The 27,550-nt window shown below is 38.7% G+C and overlaps 3 protein-coding genes across 3 annotated transcripts in view; 1 reads left to right on the forward strand and 2 right to left on the reverse strand.

Moving 5' to 3' along the window:
- Window positions 1-1,419: 1,419 nt before the first annotated feature.
- Window positions 1,420-8,028, reverse strand: LOC137282687 (uncharacterized). Its single transcript, XM_067814474.1, has 4 exons — window positions 7,933-8,028; window positions 4,896-5,164; window positions 2,501-2,956; window positions 1,420-1,696 (listed from the first exon to the last, which is right to left on the reverse strand). Exons 1-4 carry the CDS (start codon window positions 7,937-7,939, stop codon window positions 1,424-1,426), a joined length of 1,005 nt encoding a protein of 334 aa, XP_067670575.1. The 5' UTR covers window positions 7,940-8,028; the 3' UTR covers window positions 1,420-1,423.
- Window positions 8,029-8,288: 260 nt separating this feature from the next.
- Window positions 8,289-20,982, forward strand: LOC137281843 (mitochondrial fission 1 protein-like). Its single transcript, XM_067813485.1, has 5 exons — window positions 8,289-8,354; window positions 12,622-12,754; window positions 15,356-15,435; window positions 17,587-17,692; window positions 19,417-20,982. Exons 1-5 carry the CDS (start codon window positions 8,310-8,312, stop codon window positions 19,509-19,511), a joined length of 459 nt encoding a protein of 152 aa, XP_067669586.1. The 5' UTR covers window positions 8,289-8,309; the 3' UTR covers window positions 19,512-20,982.
- Window positions 20,983-21,846: 864 nt separating this feature from the next.
- The window catches only part of LOC137282688 (protein MIS12 homolog), a 28,678-nt gene continuing 22,974 nt past the window's right edge, over window positions 21,847-27,550 (reverse strand). Inside the window, exons 6-8 of the mRNA XM_067814475.1 lie at window positions 26,097-26,217; window positions 23,539-23,630; window positions 21,847-22,736 (exon numbers count right to left, since the gene is read on the reverse strand). Of these exons, the coding sequence (XP_067670576.1) occupies window positions 22,701-22,736; window positions 23,539-23,630; window positions 26,097-26,217 (249 nt within the window). The 3' untranslated portion in view covers window positions 21,847-22,700. The remainder of the gene's footprint in view (window positions 22,737-23,538; window positions 23,631-26,096; window positions 26,218-27,550) is intronic.

Below are 27,550 nucleotides of genomic sequence, written 5' to 3' on the forward strand. Positions count from 1 at the left end.
AAAGGTAAATCTGAATTAACTGAGCTAGACAAGTGATACCTGCTACAACTGCTGTGATGTTGCTGGAATATTGCTAAAAGTGGAGTGACACCACACTCCTCACGTGTCATGATCAAACGATAATCTAATCAACATATTTCCTACCACACACAAAATAGCTAATGTCTTAAAAAAACCAATGACATTATGTCAGTAAAGTGGAAAGAAGTTCATTATTCTTATAAGTGCTGTAAACAGCATCAGCAGGTTTCAAAACCAGTGTAGTATTCATAAGAAAATATTCTATAAATTCTAGATTATAATCTCTGTACCTTGCACTCATTGTGAAAGTGTTTTCCACACAAACCTTGTCAGAATGAAATCTTCAAGCAAAAAACTTGGAATCACTTTATATGAAAATATATACATGTAGAAGAAGAAAGAATCTTATTCTGCATCTGCATTAGCATCTAATACCTGCACACTCAGTCAGTGCTCGATGAACACAGGACATTGCCAACATCACTCCATAGTAATTTATAAAAAAAGTATGAATAAAACATATTTATACCTAATTATCACGCAATCATTTCCATACATTATACAGATTCAAATTACTCTGGGTTAAGACTTATAGCTTGTTCTGTACCCTGTTCACAGTTCAAAATCATTAGATTATTGAGATCTAAATATGGTAATTGTAGAAGGACAGTGCCTCTGAACATACAGCTGTAGGAGTGAGTGAGTGAGTGAGTGAGTGAGTGAGTGAGTGAGTGAGTGAGTGAGTGAGAGTGATTTTTATGCTGCTTTTAGCAATATTTCAGCAACCTCACAATGGGGAATCCCAGAAATGGGCTTCACTCATTGTACCCTTAGAGGGAATAAAACCCGGGTTTTCGGCGTGATGGACAAACACTTAAACACTTGGTCACCCCACCATCCCCAGAACGGTAAGAAATAAAATATTATCAAATACATAATCTAAGACTCTCAATATAGCATCTGTAGTAAGTAATAGTTTCACAATGTTCTATAACAGTTTTAACCAACAAAGAGAGATTATTTGTATACAAGGTTCTCAGAAAATGTGCAGTGTCTGGTTCCATAGACAGAATGAACAACAGCAGTAGTAATTAGTTTCATCTAGTGACTAAAACGTAATCTAGTGATTTGCCACTTCTGATACATTCTGATATTCTGCTAATTTCATTTCTTTGGTTGTCTGCAGGGTACCAATCCACAAAGTGTTTATAACACTATGATATTCGTAAGCCAACAATAAACTATATAGTTACGATAGCTCATAACGCTATGGATGCTTTGTGGATCGGTACCCAGATTAGTTAAACAAATCTCTCTTGTATTTTACAATTAATTCAAATACCAGCTGGTATCTTCTGGCAAATAGACACTTGTTCAACCCTGTACAAATCGTGCAGTAACATCAGTCACTGTCATAGTCAGGATCTGCTAGAGTTCCACCTGGATGATGGGAAAAATCCACCCCAAACTGACGCGTGATCTCCTCAAGCTGAGCGTCATTCTCGATGATCCCGTTGGTGATGATGGTCTTCCTGATAGTGACGGTGCCATCTGGCTGCTTCTCCTCAATCTCCTCCTCATAGCTGTTTGTGTTGTCTGGGTTCCTCCGGAAACCCTCGTGGATAACTGGCGGGGTGTTGGAGAGACGAATACGGTAGTGAGTCTGTTGGATTGCCTGAAACCCAACACAATACTCCAATGAAAATAGAAAGCAAAAGTTCTTATCTCAGCCGATTCCTAAGTAATAGAAAGGCTCTTTCTATATAACATCTGTGGTACTTTCTATACTGATATTTAATAAAAGCAGACAAAATTGTACTCTTTCTCCCACTGCAACTTACTGTTAATTTTAGCATATGTTTTGTAGTAACAATAATGATTGTTAAATACTCTTACACAACTAATATCTTGTGAGTTTCTTACATTTCTTTTCATGTAGACGGGTTCTAAATATGTGTCACTACAAAATATTGTTAATTTTACAGCAGTTTGTGCACACTGACCTTGAACTAGGACTCTGCATCAAGTATACTGCTGAATAATTAGTTTATCTCTTTGGAATAAATGTAGCATCATAAAGCATGCTTTTGTTAATCATCTAGACTGTTATGAGAGCAGAAGTTGTTGTAGATATTTCAGCAAAAGTAGTTCATGTGCTTTGTTTCTTGTTGAGATGGACTTGACCCGTACTTACATGAGATGGACTTGACAAGTACTCACATGAGATGGACTTCACCCATACTTACCGGTACATGACATGGACTTGACAAGTACTTACATGAGATGGACTTGACCCATACTTATATGAGACGGAGCTGACCTGTACTTATGTGAGACAGCAGCGTTGACAGTACTTAAGAGATGCAGATGAACTCTATTCACATATAGTACTCTCACAAACAGCAGACCAATCATTACTTACATGAGAGAGCAGACTTATCATTACTTATATATAGAAGATAATCTGACCAGTACTTACATGAGAGGAAGTCTGTCCCTTGGCTGTCAGGCTGGGAATTCTTTTACTCTGCTTCCATTTCTTCTCCCACATTTCCGGTTTGACGGATCCGTCCGGACTGACCTGGCACTGGAACCGCTGCAGATGTTGTCTCTTCTCTTCCTCATCCTTCTGCCGCAACATCTGTCTCAGCTGATTCTCCTTCATGACCTGCAACTCCAATTCCCCAACTTCACAGTTCTCCTCTGTCAAAGACTTCTGCTTCTTCTTGCCTTTCTTCTTAGCATTGGATTTCTCCATCTCTTCATCTGCCTTGGGGCTGATTGCGTGGCCTCTCAGGTCCTGCTCTTGAACCTCCAGTGGTAGGTCATCCAATCTGATTGTGTATTTCGGTCTCTCTCGGTTCTTGTCGTTTGTACAGACAGGTGCGTGATATCGCCAATCGTTGTCTTGACACTCTCGTGAACAGTAACTCACCTGGAAAAAACAGAGTTGGGTAAATATCCTCACTTATTAAAGTCATGCTGCTGGCGGTTTGCTATCCAACTGGGTGGTGGGATAGCTATTACAGTTAAAATGTTCGCCAGTGACGCTGAAGGTGTAGGTTTCATTCCCCACATAGGAACAATATATGAAGCTTTCTCCTGGCGTCCTGTGCCATGATATTGCTGGAATGTTGCCAAAATCCAGCTGACTCACTCCTCTCCAACACAGTCATCATTTCAAAGTGGGATTGTATTACAACTCTTTTAATACCAATCTAGCAATTTCATGGCAGCGGACACCAGAAATGGGCTTCACATATTGTACCCAAGGGGGGAATCGAACCCGGGTCTTTGATGTGACAAGCAAATTAGGAGATAGACCTACTGTGTTTGAAAATGAGAGACATGCTGTACTGAATCGATGGCGACTAAATTTCAATTGGAACTGGACGCCCAGCTGTTTTGTCAAAATGTGTGCACATGCAACTAACTTGGGACTCCGGGAAACTTTGTTTTCATCATTTGGGGATGGACTGAGGCCAAGCTTTTCTCAAAGTGTACGAACATAACAGCGACTGCCTTGCGGGGAGGATGGCAGAGTAGAACTCTGGGGGTTCAAATTTTTACGTACATTATTGTGACATGATGGAGCATGAGTAGCATAAATCTGGTGTTTCGCCAGAACCGTTATCGTGCGAATTTCCCATTCTAAATGGAAACAAATATACCATTTTCCAGGTGGGTAAATGTTTACTAATGTTTTGCTGCACAATTTTGTATACATAGGGGTGTATTTTGGCAAGGCATTCTGATTTATGTGTTAGATATTGTTTATGTTAGGGGCTGTGTATTGTAATTGAATGTCTTTATAACAGAGGGTATTATGATAGTGAAATTCCCAAATAATTGTGGCGGAAATATCATATAATTGTATTTTTTGAGTTTGAATAAATGTTTTTTATCAGCATTTCCATCACGTCTGTTGTGTTGATATCAGTCATGTTGATGGTCAAGCTGAAGTAGTGCGGCAATGTTGTATATACATGCATAGTGAAGCGCCGTGAAATCAGACTCATGTTCAATCCAAAAATTTCGAACCACATAGATCTATATGGCAAATTCCCGAGCCAGCGTCAAAATCCATGGAGTTGTTGTTGATATGACCCGCCATCATTGTGGTCAAAAGGAAGTAGTTCTCACAATAAGGCTTGTTCATGTGTGGTGAGATGGCCTAAAATCAGATAGCGTCAATCCAGAATTAATACTGTTTGAATTTTCTGAACAACCAATCAGAATCCAGTATTTTCTTGAGTCATGGCAGAATGCCTTAATCACTTGCCTATCCCTCCAGGGAACAGGTCAAAATGGCCACACTGACCCTTGTCAAAATGGCCACACTGACCCTTGTCAAATGGCCACAACCCCTAGTCAAAATGGCCGCACTGACCCTTGTCAAAATGGCCACAACCCCTAGTCAAAATGGCCGCACTGACCCTTGTCAAAATGGCCACAACCCCTAGTCAAAATGGCCGCACTGACCCTTGTCAAAATGGCCACAACCCCTAGAGAAAATGGCCCTTGAAAAAGTCAAATTGGTCATACATATTTTTTTCACAATAATGAGCATTGTTCTTGAAATGCTTTTTCAACTGATACTTCGAGCTTGTTACTTAATAGTTTGAGCTGTTCAGTAACTCTCCCAACATTTTCTTGATAAATACAAATAGATGGTTAATTAATAAAATCAGCAGCCAGGAACATTATTTTGTTTCAGACCATTTTGACGTGTAGCCATTTTGACAGGACCTATCCCATCACCACTAAGCATGTTGTGGATGGTTCAAGACCATATATGATAAAAGCATAGGATACACTTAAACAATGCAGGAAGCCTATCATCGCATATATCTCTGTCACAGATATAAACTCACTCTCAAACATCCCCCACATCTCTTCAGCTTGTATGAGGCATGTGGACAGGCGTGTGCAAAGCAGGAGTGACAGAAGTTCCACCCGACATGTTTGCGGTGCCAGGTGACAAACTTGCAGTCGTCTTTGTGTTTGGCCCAGTGTTGATCACAGCAGCGTTGAGAGCAGTATGTGACGAGGTAGCACCTGGCGCAGGCAAATGACTGGCTGGAAGTCCGCAAGCACGACACACACACCTTTGCCTCTCTTGATGAAGGCATCTTTGTCTTGCCTGGAACAGAAACATTTTAAATCCTTGTGGATTTTCTTTGAAAGAAAACTAAAATGGGGACGCAGTGGGAGAGCTGTCTAAAGCACCAGACTACTAATCCAGCAAGCTTGGACGTGCCGGGATCGAGCCCACCTGTGACCTTTCGTAAAAAAGCTTGGTGTCAACTTTGTGTGCAGACTCTTTCAGTGTTGTCACAACCCCTAGTGTGCAGTACACAACCCTGTGCACTTAAAAGAACCCACTAATCTGTTGGTAGATGACCAGATGGTGGCCACATGTATACGTGCAAACACCTAGTTGCAGGTACAGCAACGTGCAGTAAACATGGACAAAGTACTGTGACGATCTGTCCCAATCCACCCAGCTGTGAATGGGTACCTTGTAAGGATGGGAAAGCCATATTATCTCGGTGTGCCTGGTAGGCTGCAAGAGTTGTATGGTCCCCAGGGAGCTGAGATTGAAAATATTATGTTGACAAAAGATTTAGGGGAATATGCTACTTAGAGTTAATGCACATTTGTCGTGTGTTTAAAGTTCTCTACAGGACACTTATCCAATAGTTGTGGTTACATAACTTGTTCAAAAGACAAGCACTGTTGCCAAACAGTGTTTAGGTGTTCTCCAGGCTTGGCAGTGGAAGTTCTAAAGTTAAATAACACCTAACTCTAACCTGATGCCCTATAGAATACAGTGGACAAGGGAATTCTGGATCACAGCAATTCCGATCACTGACGCATACCCCTAGAAACTGTAAATCTTGATGGATTTCTTCACTCAGCCTCTCACTTTAAAACCGAGACAGTGCTCTTTAAGGTGATATATTTTGTTTAACTTGATCTGAACCAGAAGTTTACTTGCACGCCCTGTAATTAAGATACCTATCACCGAGTAATTAATCATTGGCACGTCAGGAAAAGGTAACTCATTTGGAATGGCCCGTCTCAAATAAGAATAGAATCAAGTTGCTTCATGTTAACAATCCACTGCATGCATATACTTTTCACCTGTGAAAAGCAACAAAAATCTTCTCTACATTTGCCATATTGTTGGAGAAATGAATAATTTATGGAACCACATGGTTAAGTCAGTTCCGGATCACCAGAAAATAGGGATCACCTCATAACTGTCAACCGCCAAAAAATGTTAATTACTGTTGAAATAAAGTTACTAGTTCCACGATGTTGCTTTGGTTCTCTTTATTTAAAATATATACTCACTCAAGGGTCTGTCTTAGATGTTCTTTGCTCAAAGTAGATACATAAAACATTCGGGTCTTCATTTCACCAAAACACAATTTGCAGTACAGAACAGCCTGTCAGGAAATAACCAACTTGACAATGCTTTGGGGTTGAAATTGTTTTGTGTTTTTTCAAGTCATATTATTCTTTTTTTTTCAATAACTTGGTGCATTTTAGTATGGTACAATTCACTACCAAGTGCAGGGTCATTCAGGCAAATTCTTGATGTAGGAGGCTGTGTGTCTGCTGAGCCAGCTGGAGAGCCTGTTCCCAGCTTTCCTCCTTGGACTGCTCACCGGCAGAAAAAAGGGGAGGTACGGTCATACCATGTCGTTACGTTATTAACCACAGCAACAGAAAGTAAGCTTTTAATGACAATCAAAAATGCCCGTTTACTTATGCCAGAGGTGGAATAAATGAGGCTGGAGTAGACACGAGCTATAATTTGTTTCATTTTTAGAAATACGAAGATACACACACATAAATAGTTCAAATATGCTGGTATTAATAGACTATGTTTGTTGACTTTACAATCAATAACTGAGGATTGCATGTTAAGAATCTTCATATTGACTGAATAAAGCGTTAAAGGTTCTGAAAAGAATGGGTTATTTTGTCTCGATAGTTGTACTTTACAAGTTAAAATCGCATGTAAAAGTCACAACAAAATATTACATATCAATACTGAAGAGGTCAGTACCATAAACCACGTATGTATAAACCGCAAGAGAATATTTTTCATGCCCACAGTGGTACCTGGAATCATGATTCTGGAATGTGTTGTTATGAGCAGCAAAGATAGATTGTTTGAAATGTTAAAACTATCTACCAAGCGGCTGTTGTTATCAACTGCAGTGTTTGATGATTATTCATTTATCAAACATTATGAATATTGTTAACGCATCTATTCAATTACTGTTTGACACAGACCCCTGTTGCCCCAAACAAGCATCAATAACCGAACACTGCCTCGTTAGGTCGCGTGATCCGGAATACCCTGAAATGATTCGGAACTTCTTCGGAATGGAGTTCTTTTGCGATATCTCCGAAGTCAATCAGGACCGAGTAAATTTTATATTTTGGTGTGAGTAACATGAAACATTGCTCAGGCAGAATTACCCTTAGTCGCTTCAGATATATTTTTGCGGAGGCGCATGCAGTCGGTGTTTCGTTACTCGTTAGTGATCTGGAACTGCCTTACGCATTGTATGTCCAGCCGTCGATGTTACAACCCTTACCGGTGACCCTAACCCTGGGGCGAACAATTGTCGAAGGACTAAGGATTGCAACAGTTACATGTAGTTAATTGCAGCTATCGGTTATGTTCATTATATGTTTGCTAATTCCAAGTTCCAATTGCAATGAATGTAACAACTTTGTCATGATCAGCTGATGACTTGTGGATGGACGTGTTCAATCACGTGGATATGTGCGAAAGATGACAGCATTGCAACAGGGAAAATGGCGTGGTATCATTCAAGGCAATTGTTCCCGTGTACGAATATATGAACAGCACTTGTTGAAATTTACCTGGCATCGTGTTCTTGTGGAGCCCCCACGCTGTTGTCACAGGTCACCACATGAGTCTCCTCGGCGAGACCCAACGGGATGATCATCAGGGAAATCCCCTTTATCTACTTCCGGCAAACTCACCTCTCCTGCCTTGGAATCAAGAAATAGGAGATCATATTAGTAAAAGAACTCATTTTATAAAGTAATGATTGATATCTTACCATTGAAATATTCTATTCAGATATCAATATAAAACTCTAAGTAAATTATATCAACTCCCATGAAATACTTTTTAATAAATATTTGAAGCGTAACTTATAGTTTATTAAAGAGGTAGTGACCATATTTTTCAAGGTGCTTTAACAGCGTACAGAAAATGTTATTTGCAAATCAAAATGGACTTCGTCGTAGAGGAAACTGTAGACACAGCGGATTTAAAGGTTTATATCCTCGCTAAAACACTATCGATATGTGTTACGAATGAATGACTTAACACTTGATAACCTAGTGTTTGCTATATGCAGTCAAATGTATAAGGCTGTTTTACAGCTGACCTTGTCATTTGTCTATCGTTCTCAATCTGAGTCTAAATTTTGCCCTTTGGGAAATATGACATCAGACTGTGACCGGATTCATTTTTAAGATATTATCAAGAGTTTGGGTAATGACCACCATGTATAGGTCTGTCTAGTTTGAAAGATCGGATTGTCGGCCAGACCTGAAAATGCTGTCCTGTCAACAGGTCTAGTTTAACGTCGTGTTCCTGCCAAGGCATGGTAGGAAGAAGACGTTTAGCTGAACTATCAACAGGTCGAGATCCCTTTCATTAAATGTCACAGGTAACCCAAAAAGCAAACATAATGATATGTAAAATGCATTGGTGATGAAAAAAACCAAATAAACACATAAACACAATTATAAGTGTATAATCGCAAATCGTGCAATATTTTGTACTTGGGTTTACCTCCCTCGAAACGAAGCAGCCGCAACAGTTAACCCAGTCAGGGCCTGTGGATGTGCAGTCATGCATAAAGATGCCTTGTCGTTGGCCACTGGTTCATTTGCCAATATGCTTAGCTGGTTCTTTGTTTATGGCTTATAAGCCTGATAGGTGTCGAATTGTAAATGGTGAGTAATTGAAGACTCAGCTAAAATGATGAAAAATACCATTGAAATACCAAAAGTTCCCTTCTACTTCAAATCATAGCTAATTTGGATTCTTTGTAATTATACTGGTGTTTCCTATTCTTGCAGTACTTCAGGATATTGGTGGAAAAAACGATATAAACAGTTCTTATCATACAAATGCTTGTTGTTTTTAAATGAAGAGACTCCCTGTCTAGCATCTGCATCTTTCAACTGCTTGATCCATCAGATATATTACCACTCTTGAGCTCTATGGAAAAAAAGGTCGTCCGCCACTGACTTGATGTGTGTCCCATTCTCGCGGCATAACAAGGAAGTAACGTTATGAAGTACAAGGAAGAGGAATCCTGTCGGAAAGGGCGGGAAAAAATGGTGATTTGTCCAAGTTCCTAAAACTCACCAGTATTCGTTACATTGAAAAATTTTGATCATTCTCAGACTTGGGCCATTTGCTAGTTACTGGTCAGTGATGTAAACAACAGCTAAGTGTCACGCATCGGCGATCTCGGCCAAAAACATGTTTACCGCAAGAATAGGAGATGGCCCCATAATTTGGAGGACCCTTTTATAGACGTCGATGATTCATACCTATTTATTTAATATGTGTGAATAGCTTAGCATATGAGTCAGGATAAATATTGCATAATCAATATTGGCGCACCTAACACATTTTGTCATGGTATACAGAATTTACAAGGTACTTGAAAATGAACAATTATACAAATCTTCTTCAGAAAATGTTTGTAAAAACTTAAGTTCCAATCAAATCCAGACAAACAGTATGGTAAATAGTTTATACCAAAATCTTATACTGATGTAAAATTGACAGTCTAAGTAAACTTATCCACAGTACTTTTTGTTACACTCCACTACTGAGTCTAACAAAACCTTATGGGAGGTCGCGTCAGGTAACCTTGGAGATAGACAATCAGAAAACAGCTTACCAAATCGCGAAAGTGCACATTCACACATACCTTTTGAAATTTTTTATCTCGAAAAGGTTCGTACCTGAACGATTCCGAATGCTATTTAGTGTACGCTCGCTTCCGGGTGATGCAGATATCACACGTACAACCATGACAACAGTGAGTAAACAGGTGCTGAAAATAGTGTATTGGCAATATTCAAGGATGTTATCTTGCGGAAATATTAGCTAATCATAACCATGTCAACAAAAACCCAAAAGCGTATATACTCCAGGTCAAATAACTGAGGTATATGCAGATTTTTGTTTGTGGAGAGATCTGTGCCAGTGACCTGAATATTTTGAAAGTCCGTCCAATGCGTAAATAGTAACCGATGTCTGGTTGGTTAGATCTATTTAACCGTCTCGCGTTTCATGTGACGGTCATTGGTCACTCAATGTTTACCTGACGCGACCTTCCACTGGGTTTTGGGGGCGGTGGGGTAGCCTAATGGTTAAAGCGTTCGCTCGTCACGCTGAAGACCCGGGTTCGATTCCCCACATGGGTACAATGTGTGAAGCCCATTTTCTGGTGTCCCCCGCCGTGATATTGCTGGAATATTGCTAAAAGGCGGCGTAAAACTAAACTCACTCACTCACTCACTCCACTGGGTTTTGTTAGACTCAGTGGTGGAGTGTAACGAAATACACTGAGACTAAGTTTACTTAGACTGGTAATATTGAAGTTCATGTCTCACGATACTGATAAGAAGGTTTTTGTCAGGAAATGTTCAGAATTGATCTAATTTTGTCTATATTCATAAAAAGATGCATTTAACAAGTCAAAGGTCAAGTAATCCTGAATGAAAATTTTGAAAACATTCAACATCACTTTGGAGATTTTTAGTAAATAAACATATGTTTGTAATTCATTAATTAGAACTATTTGCTTTGATCATGCAAAGTCATAACAGATGCTTTTACTCAGCAGCTTTTTAATGAAAATTTGTTGTAAAGTTATACGGATTGTGTCTGAAATGGGCTTCCATAGTTATTTTTCCTTGACAACCCTCCACCTCCTGCGGTCATGACCTTTTAGTGTTACCATTTACTAATGCAGTAAATCGACAGTAGAGTGGTTCTGTCATGAATGAAAACTATTTTTAGGGCTCATTTCTCTCTTGATGTTTTTTCATTACATGTATTTCATAAGCTTAAAAGTGTGTTGACAGGGGTTCAAAAATCCCATTGCCCAATGCCCAGGACAAGTCAGTTTTCATTTCAGGCAATCAAATAATGGTATCTTACTTGTCTGTGGACTACTAGATAATTTCCACCTATGGTTTCAAACAACCTATAAACTTTTTTCATTTCATTAGTCAGGACAAGTTACTTTCTTGAAGTCACTGTGGCAAGTAGATTCTTTGAAATAATTTGAACCCCTGGTTTACCAGAAAACTTCGAATAAAAAACTCTCCTCTAAAGCTTGTGGTTTCCAAATCATGACATCAGTAAAACAAAGACGACTGTCACTTCTTGGTTTACAAACACATAATCTGACATCACAGCTTGATGTATATGGGTATGGGTCATGTAAATTTTGGAGCAAATCATCTATTTTAGGGTACAGGTATAGTTTATCCTTCTATAATTTGATTGTCCTATTAATATATATAATCATGACATCAGTAAAACAAAGACGACTGTCACTTCTTGGTTTACAAACACATAATCTGACATCACAGCTTGATGTATATGGGTATGGGTCATGTAAATTTTGGAGCAAATCATCTATTTTAGGGTACAGGTATAGTTTATCCTTCTATAATTTGATTGTCCTATTAATATATTGCACATTATTGCATAGAATCAAGCTCACGTTACACCTTTGGATTCCTAAACATGATAGATAATCACACTCAAGTTTCTATGCTACTTGATGGCAGTTAGTTTGCCACATATTCTAAACAGGACTTTGTCTTAAGTTGGATATGGTCAGGGAAATCAAAATGACTTATTTACATGCAATCTTTCATTAAATGCTAAGAACAATGGTTATTGGTCCTCTGTGAACTGTTTTACAGTTGAAGTAACAGTTTTGTGTATTGTAATCAAGATTAGTTTATTGACCAGATTTTATGAGCACTTCATTTTGTACGTTTTTGCCCTTGTATTATGCAATGCTAATGTATATGGTGAGTTACCTCCCTTGTCAGAAGTTAAGGCATTACCATAATTTTAGACTGATGAGTAATCTCTGAATATTTTGATAGTAACATTTAAGTTGAAAAAAAGCCCCAGTGAGATGAGAAATTCAGAGAAAGATAGTCTTGCTTTATCATTATTCACGCAGGACTTTCGCTTAGCATTGGAGAGAAGGCTAGGCAATAGGGAAAATAGTGTGGTTCAGGGACTGCGAGACAGACTACATTGCAGGGAGGGCTAGGCAGTAGGGAAAATAATGTGGTTCAGGGACTGTGATACTGACTGCCATGTTATAGACATCAGTAGTTTACCTATGTAGTTACAAGAATCCAAGAAGTATGACACAGATGGCTACCTGTGTCAATACGAAAGAGTAAATCACTACCACAACTGCCTGAGCTGTTGCACATATGCATGTTGTGCCATGATTGTTTTCTACATTTTGTTTTCAGAAATTTGAACTTCAGTATCACGACCAAGCCAGGAAGGGCCCAGTCAGTGAGAAGGCTCAGTTTGATTATGCCTGGTGTCTGGTGAGGAGTCGGTACCAACAGGACATGAAGAGAGGGGTTGCCCTTTTGGAAGGTGAGCTACAACAAGGCCCTGAGTCTGTATGCGGAGACTGTCCTGCGATATTATTTCAAGATACTTAACCAGCTGACTTAACCTACTATTCAGTCATGTGAAGAGTTTTCTTTTGAATGTGATTTTCATAAATGTTTTCTGAAAAATGTAGTAAATATCGCTTGACATTTTGATGTACAGAGATAGAGTGAGGGAGTTAAGATTTAACGTCATGTCAGCGATATTTCAGTCATATCGTGATGAGTATAAAGATACAGGTCAGTGGACCCAAATCAATGGGTCAGTGATCCTTTGGACAGTGGCCTTTAGAGATGGGTGAAATGACAGTTACCCCATAACTGCTCTTGATTCATGGAGATCGAATAAATTGAATTGTATGCCACTTGAGATGCAGTGTAGTCCTTTTCGGTGCTTGTTGGTTACGTTTGTGTGTACTTGACACACATTATGCTTTGTGTAAAACTAAAATCCATCTCACAAGAAGACTTCACTTCATTGAATGTGTGGACAGAACAATGCATTATTCTCAACATTTGAAAACAATGGATGATTGGTTTGAAGCAAAATTTAAATTGGTGAGTGAAATCAAGGAAAGATATTTTGCCCTTGAGTAATATTGTGTGGTTGCATGAGTGGTTTGTGTGCCCAGTTGTCAGTTGCTAAAAGATCTTGTAACTTTTCTCATAGCAACGAGAGTGCTAAGATACTTTCGTGAATCGCCCTTAGTGTTTTTATCATAAAACATATCGTAGGAGTTACGAGACCTTAAATTTACAAGAGTTTTGTGAAACTGGCCCCTTGTCTGTACCTGATCATGTAGGACACTCTCAATTGTGAGTGGCCCAACTGTCTGAGCTGCAACAATTTGCTGTGCAGAGTTGCATCCCTTGGGCACAACATAACCTTATGATGCTGATAGTGGGTTTGAATCCCATTTCATCCCAATTATACGTCTAGCATTGTCAACACCACACATAGCAGTAAACACTAAAATTAAGCTGACTGAAAGAGTCGACTAACAGGATCTGATTCAGATGGTCAGGCTTACTGACTTGATGGACACTATTAGTTTCTCTGGTCATGACAGGGGGCATGGGTTGATGTATTCTTGACAAACAAACATCGAGGGAACATAAACCCATGGGCCCAGAAGGACAAGTGAACAACATATTTATCTTACTGAACACCTTAATGTTAATTTTGAACTGTTTGAACCATGAGTATCAAATTGTATACTTCAGCCAACATGTGTAAATCAAATGATTCGAATCTTGCATCTTGCTGTTGTTATTGTTGCTGAGGTGTAATTCCCCATCTTAATATTCACAGGGACTACATTTGAAAGTTTAGTCAAAATTTATTTTTTGGAATGCGGGGCAAATGTTCTTTGTAGCCATCGCTAGACTTTTGCAGAGGACGAAAGAAAAACAGATGTAGAGTTATCTCCCTTTCATCTATTTATATTCGCATAACAATTTAATATTTTCATGTTTCATGCATGATTCCCTGTTATTTGAGCTAAAGAAGTACAACCACAAAGTACCGAATGAGTTGCCATTGGCAGCGGGTACATTGAAATGTACCTTCCTTGTAAGTGGGGTACATTGACTAAGCACTCCTCTGGCATTTTCAGTCAGAAAACAACATTTATGTGTGAAGTAAGATCAATGTATTTGTATCCCATTCGTGTAGATCAATTCTCATGTTGTTGATCTAGGATTGTCTGGTCTAGACACAATTATTCACAGACATCCACCATAGCTGGATAATGGATTAGTTCAGCATTAAACAGCAAACAGCCAATCATAATGTTGACGCTCTGTGATATATCTCTTTTACAAGATGTGATGCACCAAACTCACTCATTACAGGCAATACTGATGAAGATTCCGGTTTAGAATTGTTCTTCAGCAACCCATGCTTGTCTGAAGAAGCGACTAATGGGATCAGGTGGTCAGGCTTGATGTTGATCACTGGATTGTCTGGTCCAGACGTGTTTTTTTTACATACCCTTACCATATAAGCTGGAATATTGCTAAGTGCAATGAAAAACAATAAACAAACAAAACCAACACTACAGGCTAATTAGCTGATGTATTGTGGATGGCAGCCATTAAAACAACTTTCACTTTCACAACTGAAACCTGAATACTCTACTGTACAGATCATGAGAACTGAAACTAAACCACATGGCTGGCTTCTCATACATAGAGGATACTAAATGAACTTCCATGTAATGTCATTTTTATTAAATGAATTTATGATTTCGTATCAAACGAGCGAGGGCAAATTTGATACTTAATATTTCACAAGATTAACAAAAATGGTATTTCATGAAAGCGAGTTTATGATTGTTTATTACTCTCCAACACAAATTGATAGAAACTGTAGCATAGTTGCCTGCAGTGTGATGACTCTCACACGTTTTCCATGAGTCAAGCAGGGTCTGGTACCATTGTGACAGCGGTTTTAGCATTGTGATGTCATAACTGTGAAGGGTGATGACGTCGTAGTCTGGCAGTGTTACACTAGTGTAATATTGCTGTAAAATATTACACCGCAGTATCTTCAACGGGTGAGTAATAAGTTACTCTGTTTCAGACCTCTTCTCCCGCACATCGGATGAAACAGCCAAGAGGGACTACCTGTTCTACATGGCAGTCGCCTACACCCGTATCAAGGTAAACACAAAACACAAACATCATAACAGAACTGCAATCACCCAAACAGTGTACTGAAGACGTCATGTGAATGTGGTTTCCAGATTCTAAATACGAGGTGATGTCAATAAGTTTTGAGCATTGAGCATTTTTCATACCCAGGTGTCACAGCCTATGGTACGACATTGAACCTTGGGGTGCAGCTGATGTGATATGTAAGTTTAGGTATCCTACTCTCAGAAGTTATTGAACAGCTCACATTGACAGAAAGAGACCCCCCTCATGGCAGTGAAAATGAATAAAATTGAGTATAGAGCAGTAATTAAGTTTTTAGTTCTTGAAGGAAACTTGGAGAAGAACATTGAAGAAAGGCTTTCAGCAGTTTATGGGAAGTCTTCCCCTTCAACTGTTACCATCAAACGATGGGTCACTGAATTTAAGCATGGTAGAGAGAGTCTTGAAGATGACCCCTGTCCAGGTCACCCAACAACAAGCACTAGTCAGGAAAACATTGACAGAGTGCATAGACTTGTGCTGGAAAATCGTCGAATCACACTCCACGAGTTGGAGGAGACCACAGGCATTTCACACGGATCCATCGAGACAATTCTTCATGAACATCTTGTCATGTCTAAGTTGTGCGCAAGATGGGTGCCAAGAATGCTTACAGATGAAATGAAGCAAACAAGGGTCACCATAGGCAACTCCATGCAAACCAGATACAACAAGAATCCAGAAGACTTTCACTTTAGGCTAGTAACGTGTGATGAAACCTGGATCTACCACTATGATCCTGAGAGCAAACAAGAATCCATGGAATGGAAACATGTCACTTCTCCCAGGACCAAAAAGTTCAAAGTCTCCAGATCAGTGCAGAAGGTAATGGCGACAGTCTTCTGGGATAGCAAAGGCATCATCCACATAGATTACTTACCAAAAGGAAGAACAATGAATGGGGAATATTACGCTAACTTGTTGAGGCAAGTGCGACAGTCAATCAAGGAGAAGCGCCGGGGCAAGATCAGGCGTGGAATTCTTCTACATCAAGACAATGCTCCAGTACACACCTCTCGCGTTGCAGCTGCTGCTGTCCAGGAATGTGGGTATGAAATCTTGCCGCATCCCCCCTACTCTCCAGACCTGGCACCAAGTGATTACCATCTGTTCCCAAATCTCAAGAAACACTTGCGTGGTTGTAGATTTCAGGATGATAATGAGCTTATTGCTGCTACTGAGGTTTGGTTTGAGGACCAAAATGGCGCCTTCTATAGACATGGCATCAGTGCCTGGCAGAAAAGATGGAACAAGTTTCTTGACTCACAAGGGGACTTATGTTGAAAAATAAATGTGGTTCATACCAATATTTTGTGTTTTTCTATGCAAGGCTCAAAACTTATTGGCATCCCCTCGTATGTCATAAATCTTGAAGATGAAGTCTAGTGGTTAAAGCTTTCACTCATTATTGACATGTAGTCCTTTCCCGGTGTTCCATACTGTGATATTGCTGTAAAAACAAAATTGGTAAAACTAAACTCACTTAAATTGTTGAATCTGTGCTGCCAGTGTTTCGAGCTTCTTGTTTTATCAGGGTATTTTCTAATGGTATCATTGTTAAATCATAATTTCTCTCGAATATTTACTATGAGCTGTGTCAAGGGGATCACAATGCTTTAGCCATTGCATGCCAGTGTGGAAGGTTAGGAGTTTTGAGTGGGAGGATTTATGCTAGGAAAGAATTTGTGGATGTGACATGTTTAAGTGGTGTGGAGTGTATCCTTACGCCTTAATTTGTAGATTCTTACTCCTTCATGAGTTCTTTGATGTGGTGGGGTAGTCTAGTGGTTAAGGTGTTTGCTCCTCTCGCTGGAGACCCAGATTTGATTTTCCACATGGGGGCAATGTATGAAGTCCATTTCTGGTGTTCTTTTGCCATGATATTGCTTAAATATTGCTAGAAGAAGCACAAAACTAAACTCACTGACTAGTTGTTTTTTTTTTCTTTAGCATCAGAAACGTTGTCTTCCTAATAATTTTGAAGTTGATATACCCAGATTTTGTCCTTGATGTGGGGTAAACCAAACAGCCAAACTTGAAAGACGTGCGAGTTATTGCTTTAAACCCAATACCAGGTTTGGGGAATCAGCTGATTCTTGTGTTTTGTCATGTGGACAGGAATATCAACAGGCTCTGAAGTACACTGCCGCCATTTCCAAGATAGAACCCAAGAACAGACAGGCAGCAGAGCTGGAGAAATACATTAAGGAAAAGATGAAGAAAGGTGAGAGCTGCCTGTTGGGGCTTTTCATTAGGGACACATATACCAGGGCCCACTTGCACAAAGTGATCTTAGCGCTGCGACTATCTTAAGCCTATGTTGGAGAATGAGAGTTACAATCATTGTAGATCATTAGAGATTGATTTGTGCAAGTGGGCCCAGGATTCTCATGTTTACACATTCTCTCTGTCATGTTGTACAGTCACCAGTTGGGGGATTTTAGTGGTTGTTAGTGTTGGGAATCAGGAACCAAATCCACTATCGATTATCAGAGGACTTGTGAACGATTGTCAGTTATGATTGAATTATGTTTTTATTAATTTATTCACCCATTTTAAGGATTTTCTAATTAATACTTTTTATAACATATGCTGTCATGCATTGAAATACACACATGCAAGAAAGTTACTTGAATAAAAGCTGTTAAAATTTTACAGTGACTTAACACTGCTGAGCGCATTATTGTGTGTAAATATTTGTCAAATTTAGTGGTTATTTTATTTCATTCCAGTGTGTTATACTAATACAACAAACTTCAGTTTAATTGAAAATATGCTTTTCACATTCAATAATTATTTTTGATCCTTCTTTTTTGATCAATTTTAAAAGTTATTTTCAATAATCGAACACCACCAGTTAAAGTGTTCATCCTTCAGGTCAATGCAGTGTGTGAGATAGTTTCTCAGATTTGCTAGCCAGTGTTGCTAGATACTAGTGTAGTTACTAGTGCACAAAATAAGTCACTGACCCAAAGTTTGAATGTAGAAACTAAGCTGGAGACTGTGAGAATAGATGAGAATAAGATATTGTCAGCATGACACATTATTAAGCTGCTAATATCATGAACATGATGAACATTTTTATCAGGCCATAATCTTGGATGAATTAAAAGAGTATTATAACATAACAAGAGGGAGAGAGTGATATATTTACAAAATGACCCCATGAAAAGTCACATTTACTGGACCAACTGATATTTTACTAGCCAAGGTCTAGCAGTCCAGTGGCTTTTTCACTGTGCCGAAGTCAACCCTGGGTTTATTGCCTACAAGGGTGTAAATTTTACTGTAATGACTGAAGTCAATATCTGGTGTCCCCATAATACTAGTATCACTAAAAGTACGTGTGAGGTCAGAACTGATCTTCAACCACTGATGCAACTAATGGATAGAATGGCCAGGCTTGCCAACTTGATTTAACAGTTCTTCAAAAATCCCATCACCCGACATCCGTGACAAGTCAGTTTTCATTTCGGGTAATGAAATAACGGTATCTTACTTGCTCACAGGCTGCTAGATAATTTCTTCTGGTTTGAAATTACAAACAAGCTTGGATTTCATGTCATATCAACTCAAAATGTAGCCGTTAAACTTAACAATGACAATAAGGTAGAATTATCTATCTTTACTATACATCATTTTTTTGATAAACAGTCCAGTAAACATTAACATCAAATCCCATGTTGATTTATTCTTTCACAATTACATCATGATTATATCTTAAAATCAGGCCGAGTGAAAAAATTAGGACAAGTTGCCCTGTTTCAAGTGACTTTTAGAAAAAAAATTGAACCCCTGGATAAATATGTATCTGAAATGCATAGATTGAGTCCTGTGATGTTTGACGTCCCTTAGCAACATTCTAGAAAGATCAAGATAGGTAACAGGGAGGAATGTCTGACTTAGTTGAAGATATTATTAGTTGTGTTTTCCTTGTTCCATTTCCAGAAGGAATCATGGGAATGGCTATTGTTGGAGGAGCAGCACTAGCTATTGGCGGACTTGTTGGACTTGCAGCGGCAGCCATTGCCAAAAAGTCTTGATAAATATTTCTGCAAGTGTGATTATGAGATCTTAGAAATCGACCATTGAAGCGAAGTAGAGCTAAATTCTAACACATCCAAATCATCATGGCAAGTGAATGGATGTCATCATTCTCTTTCTGGGTTAGGCTTTTTGTCAGTTAAATTTATCTGTAAACGAAATTACAGTACATGTTGTTCAGGTATCTGATGCACTGTAAGTTCATGCCTTGTATCCTTGTGTATTTGAAATGCAAATACATCAGAGATTCTTCAGAACCTGAACATGCTTCAAGTTGATACTCAGCTCCCATTTCTCAATGGCGTAAAATGAGGATTTTTCTTATGAAACTATGTCAAGATGTCTATCTGTGCAAATCATAAATATTTATTATCCTGTGAATTATTGTGTTTGATGAGGTGTAGAGTGATGCACATCATTTTTAACTCTGAAAGTTTGAGTTCAAAGTCTTATTCCAAATGCATGAAGAAAACTGATAATTTCAAGCACAACTGTAATGATAGCAAAATTCATTGGTATGTTCTCTTATTTTTTGTCTAATTTATGAAGATAATTAATGGTTTGTTGCTTTGAATTTTCTGTAATGAAAATATTTTATGTTGGGAACATGTACACGAGTGAATTTTGTCCACATTGCTTTGATGTAACCTTACACATGTTGATGGCCTTTATGTATATTTTTGAATATTTTCAGGATTTGACCACCATTAAAATACCTTCAGGAGAAAATACTTTGATGCTTTCATAAACAAATTCGTAGGGTCAGTTCAGGCAAGCATTATGTAGTCGGAGTCAGACAGCTCTGTCTGGTGATGGGAATAGCCAGCAACAGACCACATGGAAAGTGTATGCTTAGACCCAGGTTTGGGCTGGTCAGGTCCTGGCACAGAGAATTATATTAATATATCAAAGAGGCAGAGGCAGAGGCAGAGGCAGGTCCTGTGACAATGACCTGCCAATGTTAACTCAGCCCTTCAAATAACGGCAACCAAGTCTTGGCCGTGCTATTTGTACATAGTAGTTTCAAAGGAAATCATGACAAAATGTGTTCTGCCTACAGAGATTAATTGTGAATATTTATGGCCTAAACTTCAGTAGTTAAACATTGTGAAATGTACTGAAATTGTCAACAATTGTCTGAAATGTAAACTAAGAATGTACAACTAAAAATGTCACACCTTGTGAACAAGAAAGATCTTTTTCAGTGTGTTGAATTCCACTGTTGTAAAACCAATGAACACTGGGAGAAATTATTCCAAGTTCATAGTCATGAGAAGCCCATGTTATTGTTCTTAACAGAGTATATGACTTTTCTTCTTAGAGTTGGTAATGGAAGTCTCGTTCAGACTAAATGAGATTTTTGGTTACCAATACCTGATTCTTTATGTGTTTGTCCTGATGTGCTTGTATTGGTAGCGAGTGTTAGTGAGTATGAATGCTGAATGTAAATAAACATGTTTCATTCATGCACCTCATCTTTGTTCTTTGTTGACTTGTTTGTGTTCCAAGCACATACCATTACTGCCCAAGTCAACCGATAAGCCTGCTTGAATTGTTGGTCTCTCTGAGGAGTATACAACTTCTTATGAGGCTCTTGAAGTTTTTCAACTCACAATACCCCCCTAATCCTCTCTAGTACCCATTCACTACTGGGTGAACAGAATCACTTGTCCACATAGAATGCAGATGTGTGTGATTGGGTAGCTTAGTAGTTAAGGCCTTTGCTCATAACGATGAAGACCTGAGTTCTACTCCCCACATGGGCATTGTATGTGAAGCCCATTTCTTGTGCACCCCACCGTCATATTGCTGGAACATTGCTAAGAGTGGTGAAAAACTAGACTCACTCAAAGTCCAAGAGACAAAAAACAAAGTGTTGTAGAAAATCAACCAAGCCTTTTTGGCAATCACTTTGCCAGATTTGTGACCTGTATGCTCTAAAAGGAACATGTGCCACCAAAGAACATCCTGTGCATATGAATAAAGTCACTGAATTCAATACATTGCTGATAAAACTTTACATTCTGCTTATGCTCTGACGATTGTATGTACTGCTTGTGCTAACACTATAACTGACAAATGAAATCAAACATATTGCTAGAAATATTGTTATTCAAAAGCAACAATGCGAGCAAGCCCTAGCTTAATCACCAAATGCTCCGAAGGTAAGATCCTAACATTCATCACAAAACATATTTTGTGACTTCAGAACATTTTACCAGCAAATTACCCACAGGAACAAAGTTCTTCAGAGACCTTAGAAGATCATAACAATATGAATTACAAATTTTGAAATACTTGGCATGGATTAGAATAACAAAACTAAGCCTGAGGTACCAGTAATCATGTTTTAATTTGTTTATATGTGACTTGACAAATTGCAGTTCAGACATCACAAATGGATTGGTTATTTATTTCCCAGAGTTTTCCTTTATAGCTCCAGATTCACACGGGGGCAACTGGTCAGTTCAGAGGCTAATATGTGGCTCAAGCTTTTTGTTTGTTGTTTAACACCACATTCATCAGTATTCCGGCTATATGGCAAGTCTCTAAATAATCGAATCTGAAGCAGATAATCTCGTGATCAGCATTATGAGCATTGATCTATACATTTGAGATATGATGATGTGTTAACCAAGTAAATGAGCCTGACCACTTGATCCTGTTTGTTGCCTCTTACAACAAGCATGTGCCAAAAAGACAAATTCTAACTTGGATCGTCACGGATCCAGAGCATGTAACCTGACACAGGATTCACTTCCTGTGACACAAATGCAAGAAAGATTGAAATATGATTCTTCACTTTATTCAAATGAGTTAACCAAGTCAGCAAGTCTGACCCCTTCCTCTCCTCCTCCCCAGCCCCGATCATGTTAGTTGAGAAAACCTTAGGTTCCTGTTCTTAAGACACATTTTAACCAGGGTCTCTGTTAACAGAAATAGGTCTAATTAATAATGACCAACTGGACAAAGTATCTACTGGGTAAATGTATTTCTTCCCTGCCACTCCCAATGTATACATGATAATCCTAGCTATGAATATAGAATTAGGATCTCTGTGATCAGTAATGTTCAGTGGAGTCCATGTGAAGTAGCTTTCATGAAGACGATGCCAGTGTTTCTTGGAGACAGTTTGACACATTTCCACGTTGTTATAGAGACAACAGATACTGTTGGCGGTGATAGCATCATGACTTCTTGGCATCCTCTTCATTTGTACTGCTCTGGAATAAAGAAACGATAATCAGTTATTTTACACAATTTGTTTCTTGTTGAACAACTGGAACCATGTAAATTGTGTACAAAGTTCTGTTAAGTTTATTGTAACCAGACTCTGAATGCACAGATATAGTGAATCATTAATGACAGTTTACATTATTACACTTAATTTCTAATCAGGTTGTACTTTTAGACCAATGACATCTTTGTTCAAATTTCGAAAATTCAATTTCAACTCTTTTTTTTTTATGGCTAACATACTCTAAATGCCACTTTGGTCATTATTCATCTTACTGAAGATGATATCCACTTTTTTCTTCACATTTTTAATTTTCTCCTTCCCTGTTACACATAGGATAGTTCAAACCAAGGGCAGAGTAATGCGAGTTCCACAGCATGATCAACCATTCCGATATCACAGGAATCTGATTATCGGGGTTCAGACTTACATGATTGTACATGTGATATCCTTATTTGTTTAAATGATGTTCAGCGGAGGAAGGCTTTTTTCCCCAACGAGCATTCATTCAGACACTTATGCACCTCATTCACACATTACTCTGCTGGTCTTTTATCATATGCTATAACCTTGCTCATTGCTGTTCAAGTGATGCAACAAGTACAACATCCAAGTCTGGTAAACTCATAACATGACATTTATTGTTGGTGTAATATGATTACACTGCCACTTCTTAAATTTTATGAAATCCTTCTTCCTCAGTGTAAAAAGCCTGTTCCAATATGTAATGTTATGGAGCCTTAACAAACACTTCACTTCAGCAGAAGTGTTTCAAGTATGACCTTCACCTTGTTTGACACCACCTTGATGTCCTTGAGCAGGTTCACTCTCTTCAGCACTTGGTTGGCTGCATACACCAGGCTGTCCTTAACATCTGTAACTAAGTACATGGAGACTGACACTGTAAAACATACTGCAAACACTGAGCTTAGCTGGACCAACACCACCAACAAGCATACTTAATTATGCTTGTTCCAACACTGTCAAGTGTAGTATGAACAACGTCAGCACATGCCAGGCATGAGAACAGATCATTTCAATCTTGCAGGAAAATTATGGTGCCATCGGCCCACTAAATGTTGATGCAGATTCATGCTGATCTCAAAAATGACCCAAACTGATATGTAAATCCCGGAAATCCACAGAAAATTCTCTTGCTGGAAAAACTCTCAAGGCACAATTTTTAGTTCATTTTAATCACCACCTGCACCAAGTGCAATCAAATGTATTGCTTAGGTTGCAATATCAAAATGTTGGCCACACCATGTTACCTTAATGAGGTGTCTGACAGAAAATGATTCCATACCGGCACGCCAATAGATAATTTATGTTCATGGCCAACTTCTCTTGTTCGAGAACTGTTGACAATATTGCGTGCCAGGAGGAATCTTTTGACCGATGGGTCACAATATGGCTGAAATATTGCTCATGTGATAACAAAATTATAACGCACTTAGAAAGATGGCTACGTCTTATTGACGTTTTTAATAATAAACTTCTGACCAAATGACCGATTTTCCCAAAATCAGCATATACAAGGCTACAAGTGATGTATTACCCGGTGATCTCTCAAGAAATGTAACAAGATTGTGTACAGTGTGTAGTCTAGTGATTTATTAGGTTGAAAGCAGACTTGTTTATATTTTCACTCCCTGGAATGGATTCAGCGGATACACATTATAGGAAAAAGAAACAATAAAAACATGTATTTAATTTGATAAATTGATGCTAATAACATTTCTGCTATGTGGTGGATAATGCTACTGGGGTCAGCCTGACAATACAAGTTAGCGGCACATTCTGTTAGCACTCAGCCTACCTGGTGCAGACTGGATGAAGCAAAACTGAATCCTGATACTTCCTTGTCATGTGAGTTAACACCATAAATATGTTGCAACTCTGTTTAACTGTTATCTGTCTTGAACGGCACTAATCTGATCTGAAGATCCTTGGTTGTACTTTGACAAGTGAGTGTTATTTAGCTGAACAGAATATGACAGAATAGCTGAACAGAATATGTAGAAGGGATGGTAGCAGAGGAGCAACTTTTAAAGAATGCTCAATTGATGTTTTGTTGAAATTTGATGCATCTTAGTGAGTGAGTTTACTTTTACCCCCCACTCAGCAATATTCCAGCTATATGGTGGTGGTCTGTAAACAATCAAGTCTGGACCAGACAATTCAGTGACTAACATAATGAGCATTGATCTGCGCAATTGGGAACCGATGACATGTGTCAACCAAGTCAGTGAGCCTGACCACATGATCCCTTTAGTCTCCTCTTAAGACAAGCAGAGTCGCCTTTATGGCAAGCATGGGTAGCTGAAGGCCTATTCTACCCCAGGTAGACCTTGATGGGTATGATGCATCTTACTTATTTCTTACATGCACAACATTTCTGATTAGATCAGACAGATTTTTAGTTAACAGATTTTTGTCCTCAGAAAACCTAAAGGCAGGAGAGAGAAAAAAAATTAAAAATAAAATTACCCATCAAAATTATATTCCTGCTAAAAACTCAAACTATTTCACTTTGGGCAATTTTATGGGGCAAAAAACAATCAAATAAAATTTCTTGTAAGTTTACATTTTTGGCTAATAAAAACAGAATTTTATTTTTTTGAGAGGGAAAATCAATTTTTTTTCCTCATTCTTGAAGAAATATGACAGCTTTATCCGTAAAACAAGAAATACAATTGGTCTTGCCTTAGAAAAGAAGAAATATTGTCAGTTTCCAATTGTGAGAAATTATTATGCATTCATTGCATGGGACAAGTCTGTTTTCAGTGTGATGTTTTCCTGTTCCGAGGAAACACAGCACAGGAAGTTTCCCTACAGTTCATGAGAATGAATAAACAAACCACTAGTATGAGTAAGGATAAGGAAACATTTAACAATAGGAACAAATACAATGGTATCTCATGATACTATATTTAACAATTCAGATATTACACCAAATACATGTTGAGCCCAAACTAACAGGAAGCTCACACACAAATACAATCAAATGACAGTGAGTGAGCGAGCGAGCGAGTTTAGTTTTACGATGCACTCAGCAATATTCCAGCTATGTGGTGGCGGTCTGTAAACAATCCAGTCTGATCAGGCAATCCAGTGATCAAAATGACCATTGATCTGCGCAATTGGGAACTGATGACATGTGTCAACCAAGTCAGCAAGCCTGACCACCCGATCCTGTTAGTTGCCTCTTACGACAAGCATAGTTGTCTTTTATGGCAAGCATGGGTTGCTGAAGGCCAATTCTACCCTGCAATCTTCACGGGTTATCAAGTGACAGATGTATATAATGATGACACTGGTTATTCAAGGTGACCATGTACAGTACCTCCAGCCTGGCGAAGGACTTGGTGCATGTCCTGGGCTTGTTTCAGCATGAGGTTCATCTGGGCCTGTGCTCGGTCAATGTCGTCCAACTCACCCTGTAGACAAGTGTTGGCGTACTTCACCTGCAGGAACACCAGGATCGACATGGCATCTTACACAACCACCAACAGGCTCTACATATTCTACATTATACACTCTCCATGCCGAATTACTAGTGGCATTTCAACTGCTTTTTTTTATGACCTTTCAATTCAAATGAGCAATCATCGAATAAAATTGGTTAGCATCATTTTTCAAATTTTATTATTCATGTTGTTATTGCAGGTACGTATAAAATGATGACACTTGCAAAGTGATGACTAATATATCATCATAAACTTCTTGGAGTCTTCAAGAAATATTCAGTCAGAGAAGTATCTTTTCTAAGCATCAAAAATGTTTTCCAGCCCTGACTACTTCGAAGATATGTTCCTTTGTTAAGTTTTGCACTAAAACAGTAGTTCCAAAATTGTTTGTGTTCTATTATCAGAAAATGTGACCGATCGCTTGGCCATTTGGTCAGTGCAACCAATCTTCAATTAATCGGGACACCACTAACATACACACTATCTGAAATGTGCACACAGTTCAGCATACAAGTAGAGGTTACAAACGGAATCAAACCCAGTTAATCAGATCATCAGTTTGGATATCAAGGTTAGAATCAGCATTGTGTTCCTTAATTTCAGTCTTAAAACCACCCCTGAGTATGTGTCTATTGAGGGGCATACAAGGTATGGCTGGTATGATCAGACCCCACAAGAACAGACATGGCCAAGAGACACGAATCGTTGGAAAAAAATGTTTATCCCATTCCCTGTTGATACACTACAGCCAATGACATTTGGCAGGTGTTACTTCCAAGTACTTCCCTTGGTGGTCCAAAAAGGTATCAAGATGTGTTCATTCAAGTAAAAATGGTGCTGTGTTAGAGCTTTCTTCATGTTTGGGAAGACGGCTGTGAGTGGCTCCTAACCAAAGAAGTGAATGGTAATGGAATGTAACCATGGTATTGGATGTGTAATGGAAAGTAACCATGGCAATGAATGTGTAGTGGATAGTAACCAAGGTAATGAATGGGTAGTGGAATGTAACCATGGTAATGAACGTGCAGTGGCTTGTAACCAAGATAAGGAATGCGTGGTGGAACATAACCATGGTAATGAATGTGTAGTAAAATGTAACCATGGTAATGGATGTGTAACCATGGTAATGGATGTGTAATGGAACATAACCATGGTAATTAACGTGTAGTGGAATGTAACCATGGTAATGAATGTATAGCAGCTTCTAACCAAGGTAATGAATGTGTAATGGCTCGTAACCATGGTAATGGATGTGTAGTGGCTTGTAACCATGGTAATAAATGTGTAGCGGAACGTAACCATGGTAATGAATGTGTAGTGGAATGTAACC

The sequence above is a fragment of the Haliotis asinina genome, chromosome 4, assembly GCF_037392515.1.
Source record: "Haliotis asinina isolate JCU_RB_2024 chromosome 4, JCU_Hal_asi_v2, whole genome shotgun sequence".
NCBI classification, from domain to species: domain Eukaryota; kingdom Metazoa; phylum Mollusca; class Gastropoda; order Lepetellida; family Haliotidae; genus Haliotis; species Haliotis asinina.

Coding starts and splice junctions, on each gene's coding strand:
- LOC137282687 (XM_067814474.1), bottom strand. Junction 2,957..4,895: donor GATGTGGGGGATGTTTGAGA/GTGAGTTTATAT, acceptor TGTTTTTTCCAG/GTGAGTTACTGTTCACGAGA. Junction 1,697..2,500: donor AGGGACAGACTTCCTCTCAT/GTAAGTACTGGT, acceptor GTTGGGTTTCAG/GCAATCCAACAGACTCACTA.
- LOC137281843 (XM_067813485.1), top strand. CDS start 8,310: ATGGACTTCGTCGTAGAGGAAACTGTAGACACAGCGGATTTAAAG. Junction 8,355..12,621: donor TAGACACAGCGGATTTAAAG/GTTTATATCCTC, acceptor TTTTGTTTTCAG/AAATTTGAACTTCAGTATCA. Junction 12,755..15,355: donor AGGGGTTGCCCTTTTGGAAG/GTGAGCTACAAC, acceptor ACTCTGTTTCAG/ACCTCTTCTCCCGCACATCG.